The 13,595-nt window shown below is 50.2% G+C and overlaps 5 protein-coding genes across 5 annotated transcripts; 3 read left to right on the forward strand and 2 right to left on the reverse strand.

The window, feature by feature from the left end:
* Positions 1-420: 420 nt before the first annotated feature.
* N7508_007871 (sulfate transporter family protein) lies at positions 421-3,796 on the forward strand (the record flags this gene model as incomplete). The annotated part of the gene is made up of 4 exons (XM_058465935.1): positions 421-649; positions 707-2,035; positions 2,086-3,706; positions 3,772-3,796. 4 exons carry the CDS (start codon positions 421-423, stop codon positions 3,794-3,796), a joined length of 3,204 nt encoding a protein of 1,067 aa, XP_058317263.1.
* A 1,472-nt stretch (positions 3,797-5,268) lies between these two features.
* On the forward strand, positions 5,269-7,993 carry N7508_007872 (uncharacterized protein; the record flags this gene model as incomplete). The annotated part of the gene is made up of 4 exons (XM_058465936.1): positions 5,269-5,361; positions 5,420-5,856; positions 5,910-7,287; positions 7,340-7,993. The coding sequence occupies 4 exons, from the start codon at positions 5,269-5,271 to the stop codon at positions 7,991-7,993; spliced, it is 2,562 nt and encodes an 853-aa protein (XP_058317264.1).
* A 202-nt stretch (positions 7,994-8,195) lies between these two features.
* On the reverse strand, positions 8,196-8,854 carry N7508_007873 (ESCRT-II subunit protein VPS25; the record flags this gene model as incomplete). Its single annotated transcript, XM_058465937.1, has 2 exons — positions 8,196-8,308; positions 8,365-8,854. The coding sequence occupies 2 exons, from the start codon at positions 8,852-8,854 to the stop codon at positions 8,196-8,198; spliced, it is 603 nt and encodes a 200-aa protein (XP_058317265.1).
* Positions 8,855-9,063: 209 nt separating this feature from the next.
* trm8 (tRNA (guanine46-N7)-methyltransferase) lies at positions 9,064-10,328 on the forward strand (the record flags this gene model as incomplete). Its single annotated transcript, XM_058465938.1, has 3 exons — positions 9,064-9,227; positions 9,360-9,547; positions 9,610-10,328. The coding sequence occupies 3 exons, from the start codon at positions 9,064-9,066 to the stop codon at positions 10,326-10,328; spliced, it is 1,071 nt and encodes a 356-aa protein (XP_058317266.1).
* A 363-nt stretch (positions 10,329-10,691) lies between these two features.
* N7508_007875 (LIM domain protein) lies at positions 10,692-13,086 on the reverse strand (the record flags this gene model as incomplete). The annotated part of the gene is made up of 3 exons (XM_058465939.1): positions 10,692-11,018; positions 11,084-12,963; positions 13,017-13,086. The coding sequence occupies 3 exons, from the start codon at positions 13,084-13,086 to the stop codon at positions 10,692-10,694; spliced, it is 2,277 nt and encodes a 758-aa protein (XP_058317267.1).
* Between the last annotated feature and the right edge of the window lie 509 nt (positions 13,087-13,595).

Below are 13,595 nucleotides of genomic sequence, written 5' to 3' on the forward strand. Positions count from 1 at the left end.
CGTAACGCTTATGCATATGCAACTGCCGATCCATGCACGTCTAGGCAGCGTGTCCGACAACGGAGGAGCGATTTGCTGCAGGCCAATATAATTAGAACCAACCACAGAGTTAGATATAAGTAAGTTCAGTAAAGTACCAATAGACAGATAGAAAAAGAACATGGATGTTTACGTAGAACGGTCTATCTGCACGGCCCATCCCACCAGTCCGCATCGGGTTAGCCCCGCAGATAAGAGCTTTAGTCAAAACTCCGAGTTCTTTTTATCTTTGCTAATTGGAGTTGATAAGTCACTGCCTTGTTCTAGTGCCTGGTCTTGCTCGCTTTTTCTCCTGTTCTCTTTGTACCTCGACTCCCACCATGTTCGTGGCCCACTAATCGATTTATCCTCCGAAAAGGTTCCCGGTTGGACAATTGCGCGATGGGCGTGCTGCAACCACGACGTCGCGACTCTCGCGCATCTGTCTTGTCTCGCAACCTGATGTTCGACCGTGATCCGAGTATGGCTCTGTCACCAGAGTCACTGGTGGAACATGCAAACCTGGCCAGTTCACCTGGCCCAATAGGTGCCGAAGCCTCCAGTTACAGTGGATCAAGACGAACCCCAAGTCGATCATTCTACCACCGGTCGTTTAACAGCAAGAATATGGGTGGGTCCCTGTGTAGCTTCCTGACCGCGCGATAGACTACTGACAACACATACTTAGATCCGGCACATTATGCCTCAGATGGTCTCCGGGACCAGACCGCCGAGCTCGCAACGTACGGCCTGTCACTGAACAAAAAGTCTGTCTTGCGGGACCCCCCCGGCCTCCCGCCTGGCCTAGATATATTCCACGGCAGTCAGCATTCGACCGGTTTCTCCCAGGATGAAGCCTCCAGTTCTCATACTGCCCTGGAGGAGGCGTTGGATCCTGGTTCTGCCTCTGTTGACCCTGCATCGGCCTCTTCGGCTCTCACGGAGATGATTCGTCGTCCTTCTGCTGTGGTTGATGATGAGATCACGCCATCTGCTAATGAGGAGGTGTCGTTCCCACCGCCGCCTACTATCTATGAAGCACCCGAACGAGATACGGAACACACGTCACTATTATCGAAGTCACGGTCTAAGTCTACACAGAATTATGGAAGTGCTGGCGATATTGAGAATCAGGGAGATGTCACTCCGTCTCCAAACTTCTTGACGAAGGGCTTTTTTTCAGTGGCCAAATACTGCAGGGCTCTGGCTAGCCCGAAGTCATGGGATAGGCGTACTATTTGGCAGGAAGCTGTAGTCCGTCCAGCTAGTCTGGTACCAGCTGTACTGCTAGGGCTTCTACTGAACATTTTGGACGCGTTGTCATATGGAATGATCTTGTTCCCTCTTGGAGAACCGCTATTTTCCCACTTAGGAACCGATGGTATTTCGATGTTTTACGTCAGTACCATTATTTCCCAAGTCGTCTTTTCCTGTGGAGGATCGATCTTCAAAGGAGGAATTGGAAGCGAGATGATCGAAGTAGTACCCTTCTTCCACCAGATGGCTTTCACAATCATGAACTCGATTGGCAAAGACAACCCCAAATCCGTCATTGCAACCACCATCCTAGCCTTCTCTGTCAGTTCAATCTTGACCGGCTTGGTATTCTTCTTGATGGGTGTATGCGGGCTGGGCTCGCTCATCGGTTTCTTCCCTCGCCACATTTTGATCGGCTGTATCGGTGGCGTTGGCTACTTCCTTCTGGCAACTGGAGTTGAGGTCTCGGCTCGACTTCCCGGGACGCTGGAGTATAATCTTCAGACACTCCAGAAACTGTTCCATCTTGATACTTTCCCGCTTTGGATCGTTCCTCTGTCTCTTGCAATTTGTCTCCTTGTCTTGAAGCGGTTCGTTCGCTCGAACTTCTTGGTCGGGGGCTACTTCATTGCAGTCGCGGCTATTTTCTATATTGTAATTTTGAGTGCTAGGATCTCTATGGTTGCCTTGCATAAAAATGGTTGGGTATTTGACGCTCCGTCTTCCAACAACCCTTGGTATCATTTCTATACACTTTATGGTAAGTGAAATTTGGTCTCTTTTTGAGAAACCGCATGTTGATTATTCTAGATCTCTCTGCGGTCAGTTGGACTGCCTTTGGCGAGACGATTCCAGCCATGTTCGCACTGACCTTCTTTGGTGTGCTCCATGTGCCCATCAACGTTCCCGCTTTGGGAATCTCTACTGGCGAGGACAATCTCAACGTTGATAGAGAACTCATGGCTCACGGTGTGACCAATGCTCTTTCTGGATTCGCAGGAAGTATTCAAAATTACCTTGTTTACACAAACAGTCTTCTCTTCATTGCAAGCGGCGGAGAATCTCGCTTGGCAGGGTTGATGCTGGCTGGAGCTACAGCAGGTATCATGATCATTGGTCCTGTCATTATTGGATATATTCCTGTGATGGTTGTGGGTGCCTTGATCTTCTTGTTGGGTATTGAGTTGTTGCAGGAAGCCTTGGTGGATACCTGGGGAAAGCTTACTCGGCTTGAATACTTGACTGTTGTCATTATTGTCGTCACCATGGGTGCTTGGGACTTTGTGGTTGGAATCTTCGTTGGAATCATTTTGGCATGCGTGAACTTCGTCGTTCAGACTTCCCGCAAATCCGCCATTCGAGCCACGTTCTCCGGCGAGACTGCTGGATCGACAGTCCGGCGACCTCCCATTCAGCAGCAATTTTTGCACGAAGCTGGACAGCAGACATTGATCATCAAGCTTGGTGGCTATCTCTTCTTCGGAACCATCGTTAATGTTGAGAATACCATGCGAGGTCTCATCGAAGAAGAAGCATTCGACCGACGTCCTATCCGCTTCCTCATCCTCGACTTCTCCCGAGTCTATGGTCTCGACTTCTCAGCAGCAGAAGCCTTCACTCGCATCAACCGCGTCCTCAAGAAGCGCAACGTGCAAACAGCCATCTCGGGCCTGAACGTCGAAGGCGACGTAGGCAAGAGTCTCCAAAACGTCGGACTCTTCGAAGCCGAATCCGGCGTATCAATCTTCGAAGACCTAAACTCAGCCCTCGAATTCTGCGAGAACGACTACCTGAAAGTCTTCTACAGCCGCCAAGAAGCCCTGCTAACCCCCACCGAACCCTCGACACCCTCAACCCTCCTCCAAGTCCCGGTCCCGGTCCCCCAACCCTCAACCCTATCCGACACAATCGTCAGCTCTCCACGAGGCCAATACCTGCAACGAGTAGCAACAACCACAATCCGCGAACACGAAACAGCAATGATGGTCTCCCCAGCCTGGTCAGCAATGCGCCAACCTCTTCCCCTTCTCCTCCAAACCTTCCACGGCCTCTCGACACAAAATGAAGACTTCTGGTTCCCTGCCTGCCCCTACTTCACGCGCGAGTCCTACCCAGCAGGTCAAGTCCTCTACCACGAAGGTGACGCCCCGCGCGCCTTCTACCTGCTCGAATCGGGCATGTTGCGCGCGGGCTACGATCTCCCCCAGGGCCGCTACTTCGAACTCATTGTCGCTGGTCGACCGTGTGGCGAGTTGCCTTTTTTTAGTGATACCCGCCGCACGGCGACCGTTAAGGCTGAGCGCGATTGTGTGGCTTGGTGTTTGACTGGTTCACAGTGGAAAATTATGCAGGAGAAGGAGCCTCGTATTGCGAGGGAGTTGTTGACTGTTAGTTTGAAGTTGACTACTGAGCGGATGGATTCTATTACATCGTGAGTATTCGTTTTTGTTCTCCCGTTATTACTGTGGTTACAGTTGCTAATTACTTTCTTTACAGCTATGTCCTTACCATGGCGGCTTAGCCTCAAACCCTACGTTCAAATCCGACCCCTCCTGTTCTATTGCTTTCCACTTTTCCCGTCCCATTTTTGTATCAATCAGTCTTGGCGGCTATCTGAGCGAGTCGTTTCTCTAGTGTTGATATACCCGGGTTTCTTTTAGTTTTTGGTTATGATTGTCCTGTCTTAATCCATTGTTTATATAGCTGTTCTTTTTGGCATATAGCATCATTATGCGTACTCTACATACAGAATGCATACGCGGAATTCAAGCTGGTCTATAATATCTATCTCTGATGAAATATTCAAAGCAAGAGTCTTGAGTCAAGGGCATCATTTGTACAGTGGTGTGATGGTCCTTCTCTCTTTCATAAAGATCATTTTTCTGGTTCTGCACAAGCTTGAATGGCTACTCTCGATTGGTAGTTATCACAGGCCTTCTCATTCAACACTTGGGACTATATTCTGAAGTAATTCTCGATTGCTGCTTTATGTTTGCTATTACTATAAGAGCCAAGTATCCAAAGATAAGTATATCTCTACGTAGCCTGTTTCTTCTTCCCCTCATTTTACTTCTTCATCTTCACCATAAGTACACTCTCCCCATTCCATCCCTTTCTTATCTTCATTTGTATTTCATACACGAAACATCTTTATCGTCATGAAAACCAAAAATAAGCTCTCCAAGAGTGACTTTGCGGTTTCTGATACATGGATGTGCGGTACAATTGTGAAAAGTCTCAAGAATTTTGAGGGATATGTAGTTGAGATGCAAGATGGTAACTGTATGTTAACGTTAAACATATTAGGCCTTTCTGACACAAAGGCTGAAGAGTTGGGGTATGGAGGATGGGGGTTTTGTTGAATAGATTGACATCTGCAATTTTGGGCAATACAATAGTCAATTGAAACTGTGGAGCTTATGGCAAACTCTCTTGAAAGATATAATGATTTATTTACGTCCTTCGGTTCTGATTTGATTAGAGAGAGGTCGCCTAACTAGAAGCCCTAATATATGGAATACGGGGTTTTACAGTCCGAATAAAGATATGTGCATTATAGCATTAGTAGAACGAATTCCATGGTTATTATTGAGTGAATAGCTAATTGGTGTCAAAAACAACCAGATTGAGTTCTAGAATTTCGAACATAGTACCAGTCACCAGTATACAGGTCACGATGAGGTTATTGATGGAGCTAGTCCCCACAGTACACAGTATGTTCAGTTGTATACAGCGAACAGAGCTACAATGATATAGCTTGAGTGCCACAAATCATAGAAGATTACAATAACATACAATAACATATCTCAATAAACTCGGTTAGCACTTATTCACCCTCTGCCACTCTACCAGCACCCCGCGGTTGCTCACGTGACCGGGCGTTTTCCCACGCGTGTGCGGCGCGTCCCCAATCACCGATCGTTTCGACCTTCTGAACACAACTGCCTATCCACACCCTATCACTTACTCCATAACAACGCGCCCACTCTGGCCATGACTCTTGAAAACCAAGAGCCTCGGCTCTTCGACCAGTGTTGCCTCTGCATTGTATGCTCGAAAGATCTCTCCCGAGAGGCCGCGGAGCAGGTATGTGTTGGCACACCACTCGCGCATGACGCATTCAGCTAACAAGTCTAATTGCTAGCTTGCTACATCCCTTGAAGAGCACGGCGGCGAGCCTTTGATTGTCCAACCCGGGGCCGAGGTCCCTAATGTGGCTAGGTTCAGCCATCTGATCTCCAACACAATCGATTTTGAAGCCTATGATACTACCTGTGATGCGCTGATCCCCGTGGTAAAGCCGCAGTGGGTAAGCAACTCACTGGCAAAGAAGAAGCTAGCCAACCCTCGTCAATACAGTCCCGATCCTCGTCTCTTTATGAACGACGTTGTGGTTACCTGCGGTGACATACCGGAAGGGGATAAGGATGCGATTATCGGTGGTGTGGTCGCTAAGGGCGGACTATACAGTCCGCGAATTTCTCATATGGTTACTCACCTGGTGGATCTCACGGCCGACTCGGATAAGGCGCGCATGGCCCTGGCCAAGAAATTGAATGTGAAGATCGTTCTACCGCATTGGTGAGTATGTTGCTACTGGGTCACCAGGAAACCCGCTAATTCAAACCCAATAGGTTCGATGACTGCCTAAAACTTGGTCGGCGCATCGATGAGCGTCCCTATACCCTTCCAGACCCGGAGATCCTGCACGTAGGAGCTGATACCCCGATTCCACCGCAAGACAATAAAGACTTAGTTGGCGCATCGACGACTAATCCAACGAAACTGCCAACGCCATCCGCCTTGGCGTATAACAACGGGCAGCGGAGTGTTTTTGAGGGCAAAACCATCGTGCTATCTCCGGATCTAGGAATTGGTTCGCATTTGCAAGAGTCGATTGAAGCCGTTCTGAAGCAGGGCGGTGCCCAAGTCACATCAAATATTGATACTGCGGACATGTTGATCTGTCGGTACCGAGAAGGCTTTGCGTACCGCACGGCATCGCGGCTCAATTTAGATGTTGGAAATCTCGCCTGGCTTTACAGGCTCATGACATTTAACACATATACATCGCCTCTCAGGCGACTCTTGCACTACCCCGTCTCTCGTACGGGTATTCCTGGATTCCAAGGACTGAAGATCAGTCTGTCCAATTATGTTGGTGAAGCAAGGATTTACTTGGAAAACTTGATTGCAGCCGCAGGTGCGGAATGTACAAAAACTTTGAAGCAGGAAAATACCCATTTAATTACCGCCCATGGCACAAGTGAGAAGTGCAATGCCGCCAAGGAATGGGGCCTCGAAGTCGTCAATCATTTGTGGCTGGAAGACAGCTATGCCAAATGGAAGCTGCAACCCGCCTCAGACCCGCGCTACAGCCACTTCCCTCTGCGAACCAATCTTGGAGAAGTTGCAGGTCAGACTCGACTTGACCGCAACGTTCTTGAGCGAATCTTCTTTCAATCTGAGGACACTGCCCCAAGCCCACGGCGCGCAATGCACAGCAAGGATCAGAACATGCTTTCTGTACAAGCTCCCCCCGAGAAAAAAAGGAAAATTATCGATGATGCTTCTGAGGCCTCGCATGGCACCCCGCAGACTGCTGGCAAGTCAAGTCGGTCCATCCAGACTCCTGCACGGTCTCGCATTATGTCCGAGGGCAAGGAAAACGAGACACCATCTTCGACTAGCAGTCGCAAGTCGAAGGACGCAGCAACAGCCCGACTGCATGAGATAGCTCCAGATATTGCGTTGTATGAAAAAGAGAAGAAGCGCGTGGGTGGTGTGATCTACGGGGGAAGACGCAAGTCAGATGAGCACCGGGGTCAGGAGAAGGAAAAGGAAAGCAAGAAGCGAACATCGGTTGAAGCTGAAGACGAGAGTGATGTTGACCAAGCGGTAGAGCCAAAACGGCAGAAGAAGTCACGGCCACCAATTTCCATGCACCTCTTAATTACTGGCTACCAGAAGTGGATTGGGAAGGGTAATGAGAAGAAAGAGGATGCAGACAAGGTTTGTTGGCTTTTGCACATATAGATTGGCATAGAAACTAACACCTGGACAGCGAACCCTCCGAGAACTCGGTATTATGGTCGTACAGGATGCTCGACGATGCACACATCTTGCAGCGCCGTCGATTTTACGAACCACGAAATTCGTCAATGCACTCGCATATGCACCGATAATTGTGAGCACGGACTTTATTACGAGTTGCCTAAAGAAGGACGAGCTACTTGACCCCTCCGATTTTCCCTTGGTGGACACAGAGGCCGAAAAGAAGTACAATTTCTCCCTTTCTTCCGTCACAGCAAACGCCAAGAAGAACAAGAACAAAATGCTGCAAGGGTATCGCATTTACTGTGTGGAGGACATCCGTGGTGGCTTCGATGCGTTCAAATCCATTGTTGAAGCGAATGGAGGTGAATGCATGCTCTTCCGTGGCCGTCTGCCCCTAGCGAATCCTTCTCGGCGGGAGGATAGCGATGATGAAAGTGAAGCAGATGACGAGCCCGCTCGCCACGAGGTCTTCCTCCTCAGCAGTGCCGGAGCTAAACACGGTCGGGTCTGGCCTCGATTCCGTCAGGTGGCAGGCGATATTCAAAAGTCCCCACGGATCGTCCGAGTTGACTGGCTGCTTGATATGGCCATGTCACAGGAGACACGCTCCGCCGATGAATACGAGTTGACCGAGGATATGATTGATAACACGGATGAGTAGGTTGGTGTCTTGGGTATCAATCCCACATCTGCTATCCATCTAGGGCATTGGCCTAGAGTATTGGCTCTGTGTATAAGTATGGAGTGTCGACGGCGCAGTTTGATAAGCCTTTTGAGCCAGCCCTTGGAATGGGCTTTGTTTTTTTCACGAATAGCCATGATTCATCTCATAGAGAAATCCCAGCATACTCATTTTGGGCCCTTTAGAAGAACTTGACACCCTCCTGCCCCTCACCACCAAAGATCTGAGCCTTGCCCCGCTTGACAAGGACATTCAGCGAGCGCAGCATGACATCTGTATCCATGCCGTGGAACTCTGCGAGACCAAATTAGCAAACATCCAAACAACCGCAAACAATAACAGCAACATACCCTGCGACGCTGTGCCCTCCCCCTGAATCAACTCATAAACCGTCAAAACAGACCCTCGCTGCCCAGTCCCCTCAACCCACTCAACCAACAGATCAGCCCACTCCTCAGGCCTCTTCCACCAAATCCAAGCAACAGCCCGCGGTCCCTGGCCCTGCGCACCCCCCATAACACCTGAGGACAAACCACCGCCCGCATCAGGAATCCACTCCGCGCGCCTGCCACCACCGCCCTCTTCCTCGCTCTTGGTCATCCAGTCTACGACAGCACGTGCTTCCCGGATATCGAGACGCTTGCGCAGAGTTGCGTTAAAGAAGAGTGGTGATTCAACTGCTTCTATGAGCGAGAGACGATATTGGCGATGGTGTCGACACCAGGATTGGATTAGATCGGACCATTTCCTCAGCTGGTCTTGTCGGGTTGTTGTGTTTGGTTGCGGGGTGAAGAAGGGGGGCCAGTTGTGTTCGCGGGGGAAGGGGAAGGGGAGGGTCATGTTGAGAGAGTATGTAGAGGCGTAGACAGAGTGCAGGCAAGTAAAGAATGAAGAAAGACACAAGTCGCAGAATATGGCAGAGAGTACACTGTCAAGCGGAATAGAGTCGAGAGGTTGGAGAGGTGGAGCCAATCGGAGCGGGGAATGATTTTCTTCAATTTTGCTTCTTCAACTTCACTTCTTCGACTCTTCCACACTCGACACGAACAATGGCCGAACAAGTCCCAACAAAGCGCCAAAAGCGCGAGGAATACCGTCGCGGTATCCAGGCCCAGCAAGAAACCGAAGATGGCTCTGTCGTCAAGATGCCGCAGAAGAAATTCTTCCGTCAGCGCGCGCATGCGAATCCCTTCTCAGACCACAATTTGAACTAGTATGTCTTCCCTTTCGCATTCAAATCTGAACTTGAAGCGAAGCTTTGCAGAATCGGAGCTTTATTTGCGACAATATACCCCGGCATGCGATCATGACGTGAGCTGAGAGCTAACACAATTTCACCTTATAGCCCTATCAGCCCCGCGCATATGGATTGGTCTTCTCACTACCCTGCATACGTGGACCCGGATACCCTCAAGACAAATTTGGCCGGTGCTCGCCAATTGACTAAGAATGTCGAGGTTGTGGATATTGGCTGTGGCTTCGGTGGATTGCTTGTTGGGCTGGCGCCTTTGCTGCCGGATACTCTGATGGTTGGTGAGTACTACAGGGCGAACAAATGAACTGCCTCTCCCAATTATATAGCTTCTATCCTAAAGAAGTGCACAAGACCAAGGCTAACCAAAACAAAGGCATGGAAATTCGGACCCAAGTCCTCGAGTACCTAACATCTCGCATTCACGCCCTCCGCACCCAACAACAAAACTTAAAGAACAAAGCCGCAAAGCCAACCAGCACAGAAGCACCAGAATCTACAGAACAACCCACAGAAATGGACACAAGCGACGATAAAGCCCCAGTCCCAGCAACAGACGACGATATCGGCACAACAAAGATCTTCCCCGGAAACTTCGAAAACATCACCGCAATCCGCGCAAACACGATGAAATTCCTGCCAAACTTCTTCGGCCGCCACCAACTCTCCAAAATCTTCGTCTGCTTCCCAGACCCGCACTTCAAAGCGCGCAAGCACAAAGCGCGCATTATTTCCGAGTCCCTCAATGCCGAGTATGCGTATGCACTCCGCCCTGGTGGCTTGCTATACACCATTACCGATGTGGAGGAGTACCATCATTGGGTTCTGAGGCATTTCCAGCGCCAGCCTGAGGACGCGGAGAAGACAGAGGGTGAGGCGGTGCATGCGCCTGGCATTAAGGATATCTGGGAGCGGGTCTCAGATGAGGATCTTGCGGCTGATCCTTGTGTGCGGGTTATGCAGTTTGAGACTGAGGAGTCGAAGAAGGTTACGAGGAATAATGGCAAGAAGTTTGTTGCTGTTTTCAGGCGGTTGGCTGATCCTGAGTGGTCTTCCTCTTAATCCTTGGGAGTGAAGGTGAGAAGTACATGCGAAAGACGCTGCTTGTATTTAGAATCATTGATGTTATTTCAATGATAATCAGAAAAGAGGTGTTTGGGGCGTTTATTGAATCAACTTTCAAAATGCATTGCAAACATTTATATCAATACCAATCATACTCCAACTTCGTGCTAACAGTCTTTCGCTTGCATGCTAGAAATAGAAAAAAAAACTCCAAAAGAAAAGTGAAATGAAGAATACACGCCGAGAAATGTAGTGATGCAACAAGAAAACACCGAAATCAAGCGTGAACCTATCATAAAACAATAGTCTCGTTAAAAACATCGTGGTCGTAGCCAACAGTCGACAGATGGCGCAGAGATCCTAACGCATTCTAGGCGCCTTCAAACGAATAGCCTCACATCTCTCGCAGATAGCAAGTTGCACAGGGCCACCGATGATACGGCCCTTAGTTGTGCGCTTTGGTTCGCCTTCACGAACGAAGAAGCGGCCCTCGGGTCCAAAGCCGTCGCCACACTCATGGCAGCTGAAACAGCGCTCGTGCCATTGTCCACCAATTGCGGTGATGACAACTTCGTCCATGACATGCTGCTTGCAGCCCAGGCAGCGGGGTGCAGTGCGGCGTGAGTGACACTGGAGACACCAAGCGAAGCCGTCCTTTTCCACAAAGGGGGTTGTGGAGTTGAAGGGCTGTGAGGTGGTGTGTTAGCTACACATATTCCAAGGATACGACAGAAAAGGGATTGAAAACATACATCACCGCACTCGGCGCAGAAGAAGTGGCCAACATGCCATTCAGCACCGCATGCCACAACAACTTCTCCCTCGATAGGTGTCTTGCAGCTCTTGCAGCGTGGGCTGAACATTTCGTGGAAATCGAGGTGGCAGTAGAACCGTGGGACGCGGGCCTCATGGTCGTTGACTTCTGTTGCTAGTCTCTCATCTCTGCTGGACTCAGGTTCTTGGTAAAAGGCCACGCATTCGAGGGCAGTGTGGCAGTGGAAGCAAGTAAAGCACTCTGGGTGGAATCGGCATCCACCGGCGGTCACGATCTTGCCTGAAATTGGGTGAGAGCACAGCTCACAGCTTGCAGTTGGGACTCCTGATCGTGTATACGGCGAATGCCATCGGTTTTGCATTTCATTTCCTGGTTGTCCGGGGAATCCCTGCTTGGTCGGGCTGGTTCTGGTTGGCTGGGGCATTGGCCGTGAGGGCTTGCTCTGGTGTTGGCTGGGTGCTTCTATCTCAGAGATAGTTGGTACTTTGATATCCGGGACGTTAATGACGGGAATAGGAGGAGCTTCAGAAACTTCAATAGAAGGTGCCGAGACCTCAATTGCTGGTGCCGGCACTTCGATAACTGGTGGACGCTCCGGTCTTGGCTGGTCGGTTGGCTTCCAGGTTTGGTCAAAGCTGACGATTGGACGCCCAACTCGGTCACTGACAGCTGAAGGCATAGGCAACTTCTCACTCCGGTCTCCTCGTCTCTTGCTAGTTGCTGCACGGATATCATCACCCCGAATCTCTCTTCCATCTTTGGTCGGAACGGGTTCAGTCTCTTCAGGGGGCGGAGTGGCTTCATTTCGTGTATAGCCAGCATTGCGAGACTGGCTGGGAGGGTTCTTGTGGATTTCACGCTTTTCAAAGCGCGAAATTTTATCCAACATAGGGGTACTGTTAGTACCTCTGTTCTGCAACCAGGGAAGAGGTTTGGGGTTGCGCCCAAGGGCGTTGCGAGGCTTGTTTTTCAGAGCCGATGAGTCAGACTTAGAGAAATCGGATTTCTCTTCCTGCTTTTGAGTACTGGAAGGCTCTTCATATATTTGGTCGCTGGGATTTCTAAAAATTCCCCTGGAAGAATCACCGCTGACAGTCCGTCCTCTCGGCGCAGCCTCTGGGACCGGGGGCTCCTCGTCAGGCAGTTTAAAGTTAACCTTAAGATTCTTCTTCGTGGGACCGGCCAAGGATGATCGTTTTCGGAGTGACTCGGGACTGCATTGACCGTCTGAAGAACCACTCGAGCCTGTCGACTGGCTAAATCTATGGGTTGAGTCGTGACCTCGAGAACCGTTCCGGACGGGACTCTGGCTACGCCTGTTGGCATCGGGGTTCTGGTATGGCGCGTAGGGGTTCTTGAAGGCTACACCAGGGTTCTGGTGCATCCAAACCAGCTCGGTTGCCTCGTCCTGCGCGGCTTGATGGACATGAATCTCGTCGTGTACATCCATTTCCTGCAAAGCATGTCGTAGTGACCGTGCCTCTTCCTTCTCGTGTCGCCGCTGGCCGTTTTCACGATATGAAGGTGCCGGAGATGCTGGGACTGTATGGGTGTGGATCTGTGCTGGGAACACGTTCTTTCGAATCGAGTGCGTGCGGGGCTCCTGGGCTAACGGACGGCCCATTGCACCGCTGCCGGGGACATGAGAGGCTGCTCGGCGATGGGACATTGCACTTTCGGAACGCGGTTGGTCCTTGATGTCATCTTCATCTGGGGAACGCATTGAGAGGGCCGAGGAGGCTCTCGCAGGAAGGTTGCCTGGTATATCTGTAGTTGATGCCGCTGATTTGCCTGGATATGGGCGCGATCCAGTCGGACGCGCTGGACGGTTTGCCCGCAGGTCTTTCAAATATGTTGCTGTTGAGACGCGTATCAGCTCTGATCGGCGACGCGAACGGATGGCCACTCACCAACTTGATCATTGGACATGAAGGATGGACCGGGAGGGGAGACCTTCCGTTGAGTAGTATGTTTGTGCATGGTCTAAGTGATTGCAAGGATGTGTAGGGTAATGAAATACAAAATAAGCTACAGGATCGAGGTTAAACGGGACTAAGATGAGAACAGCCTAGTCGATCTATGATAGACGGTCTGAGTTGGCGTCATATGAGTTGTTCATCGCTCCCCACTCCCCAAACAAACACGGTCGCGAGGCAACGCGATGAGTCATCCTGGGCCACTTTGGAATAGGGCTTAGGGTTTGACCACGTGGTAAATTCAAGCCCTTGTAAGACTGTATAACTATAAATATATAGATCGAGAAGATCTAAAGTAAAGCCTCACAGATCCTCGAGTAATAAGCTCCATGTATATACAATCACGAACCCATCCCCCACTCAACACCCACGGCTCCAATCCTGAGACCCTCTCGGCTCTCCGCATCGGCTCCTCGGCACAAGTCTACCCCACAGCTAACTTAACACTTCAAAGGATCCCTGCAAGCTGCACTTCGGAAGCAAAGTAGTCACCGTTGCCATATCTCAACGGTC

This window comes from Penicillium antarcticum, assembly GCF_028974205.1.
Source record: "Penicillium antarcticum strain IBT 31339 chromosome Unknown utg000008l_segment0_segment0, whole genome shotgun sequence".
NCBI lineage: Eukaryota > Fungi > Ascomycota > Eurotiomycetes > Eurotiales > Aspergillaceae > Penicillium > Penicillium antarcticum.